The sequence below is a fragment of the Alosa sapidissima genome, chromosome 24 (genome assembly GCF_018492685.1).
Source record: "Alosa sapidissima isolate fAloSap1 chromosome 24, fAloSap1.pri, whole genome shotgun sequence".
NCBI lineage: Eukaryota > Metazoa > Chordata > Actinopteri > Clupeiformes > Clupeidae > Alosa > Alosa sapidissima.
In genome coordinates, this window is record NC_055980.1 from 23288656 (window position 1) to 23291155 (window position 2500).

Below are 2500 nucleotides of genomic sequence, written 5' to 3' on the forward strand. Positions count from 1 at the left end.
ATTATAAAGAAGAAATAGAGAGAGAGAGAGGAGAGAGGGAGGGGAGAGAAGGAGAGGGGGAGGGAGGAACGGAGGGGGAAAGAGAGAGGGAGAGAAGGAGAGGGGGAGGGGAGGGGGGGAAAATGCAGAACCGCTAGAGCAGAAACTGTGATTACAGAGAAAAGCATCCCACTCCAATTACGACGACTCTATCTGGAGTCCACATCAGGAATGCGGAACAAACCCGATAAGGGAAGCAAATCTCTCCTTGTGTTCAATTTCACGTTCAAAAAAAACCCACAGCCAAAGAAACATGGTGTAACACTTTAAATGAAATGACACAACAGCCCCTCCCTGGGCTGGAATCCTCTCTCTCTCTTTCTTGCTCTCTCTCTCACTCTCTCTCTCTCTCTTTCACAGTTTCTCTCTCTCTCTTTTCTCACAGTCTATCTCTTCTCTCATTTCCAGTCTATCTGTCTCTATCTCTCACATCACACTTTTCTCTGCGTGTGTCTGTCTCTGTCTCTGTGGCTCTCGCCCTGCTCTCTACCTCTCTCTTTCTCTCTCTCTCTCTTTCTGATGATCTATCTTTCCTGGCTGCTAAGTGATGTATCTGAGGAGAATTCAGGCCTCTTCCTCCCTCTCTCTTTCTCTCTCTCTCTCTCAATTCAAATTCAAATTCAAAATGCTTTATTGGCATGACATATAAGACATTCGTGTTGCCAAAGCAGTCATACAAAGTATGGAGGGAACATGGAATAAGACACAGAAAAACTAGGTGTCTATGTGTAGACATAGACATAGGTGTACACTCTATACACTATGTACTCTCTCTCTCTCTCTCTCTCTCTCTCTCTCTCTCTCCCTCCCTCTGCTGTCAGTGTTGATGAGGAGCACCAGGGGTATGAGGCTAATGTCATCGGCTGCTGGGAACCGAAATGCTTTTAATTAGGATCAAGCGAATTTGTTCTGCATGCTTCAGTGCGTCTGAGGCATGAGTGTGTGTGTGTGTGTGTGAGGGTGGGGGTGTGAGTGAAAGAGGCAGAGAGCTGTAATAAATGTCCTCAGAGCATAAATGCATAAATGTATAGAAATGTGTAAATACATGCAGATATGTCCTTCTGATACTACAGTTGTTCCAGGTGTGTGTGTGTGTGTGTGTGTGTGTGTAGTGTGGTGTGTGTGTGTGTGTGTGTGTGTGTGTGTGAGGGGGTGTAAATACATGCAGATATGTCCTTCTAATACCACAGTGTTGCAGGTGTGTGCAGAATCACAGGTTGTACATTACAGTAAAACAGTAGTATGGTGATTCGGTCTGAAACTAGCACGCTACCTACCCAAAGGAACGTTTCTTGTCTAGAAAATGTCTTTTCCTTGTCTCACGACAGCTGAGACAGCTGGCAAGCCCTGGACAGTTGACAGAAAGATAGGTGTTAGTGGGAAGATGATACCAAAATAGTGACTCAAAAAAAAGTGTCAAATTATTGAATGGTGTTTTTAATTGACCAAACAAGTCACACATAACCTTCATTAGTATGTTACTAACAGTTCAGTAACATTATGAATTGCTATTTGTTAATAAGATTCTCTTGGTATATCTCTTAATAATATCATTATAGTATTATGATGAGCATCAATACATGCAAGTACACGGACACAAACCCACACACACATACACACACACACACACACACACACCATGTACACATAAACACAAATCAAGGCCCCTGACTGACCCACCTCCCTGTGTGTCTGTCCTCCTCCAGGCTCATTCTGCCCTATGAGAGGTACACCCAAAGGTGAGGAAGACAAACCCCTTCCCCCCCGTTAAGCCGCGCAAGCAGGAGGGTAACCGGCCAGGAGGGCGGCGCCACCACCACCACCACTCACCGCCGGCCACCCGCTGCCACCACCACCACCAGTCCAGCCGGCGCCAAGACGAAAGTCCCCACCAGCACCAAGCGGCCCAAGGAGGAGCAGAACCACAGGCCCAAACTGGACAAGGAGCCCACCGCAGCAGCAGCAGCCGCCACTGTCGCCGTCAAAGACTCAGACAGCCCAGAGGTACAGTTTATCTGAATGATGGAGAGAGAGAGGAATGAGCTCATATGAACAGAGAGAGAGAGAGGGAGAGAGAGAGAGAGGGAGAGAAAGAGTTGACATTGTCTGTTTGCTTTTGCAATTGTTTATATTTATAGTAAGTACACTACAGTAGATGTATGTGAATTGGCAAGGGAGAGGGTGTGTGTGTGTGTGTGTGTGTGTTAGACGGTGTGTTAGCAGTTGGCTCAGAGTGTCTTGGGAGTGTATGAGTGCAGGTGAGTGTATGAGACAGAGAGAGAGAGAGGGAGAGAGAGAGAGAGGGAGAGAGAGAGAGAGGAAGAAAAAGAGTCAACACGGTACTCTGCTTTTACAAAAAAAGAGAGCAAGAAGGAGCGAGGCCAGTGTGGAGAGAAGGAAGGAAGGAAGTTAAAAAAGGAAAACATGACAGCCCACTTCAGGCTGACTGACTGTCTTTTCT

The 2500-nt window shown here is 46.5% G+C and overlaps 1 protein-coding gene across 1 annotated transcript in view; it reads left to right on the top strand.

Annotated features, from left to right (window-relative positions):
- The window catches only part of arid5b (AT-rich interaction domain 5B), an 89917-nt gene that overhangs the window by 80374 nt on the left and 7043 nt on the right, over positions 1-2500 (top strand). Inside the window, 3 exon segments of the mRNA XM_042082878.1 lie at positions 1746-1773; positions 1775-1798; positions 1800-2043. Coding sequence (XP_041938812.1) covers positions 1746-1773; positions 1775-1798; positions 1800-2043 — 296 coding nt within the window.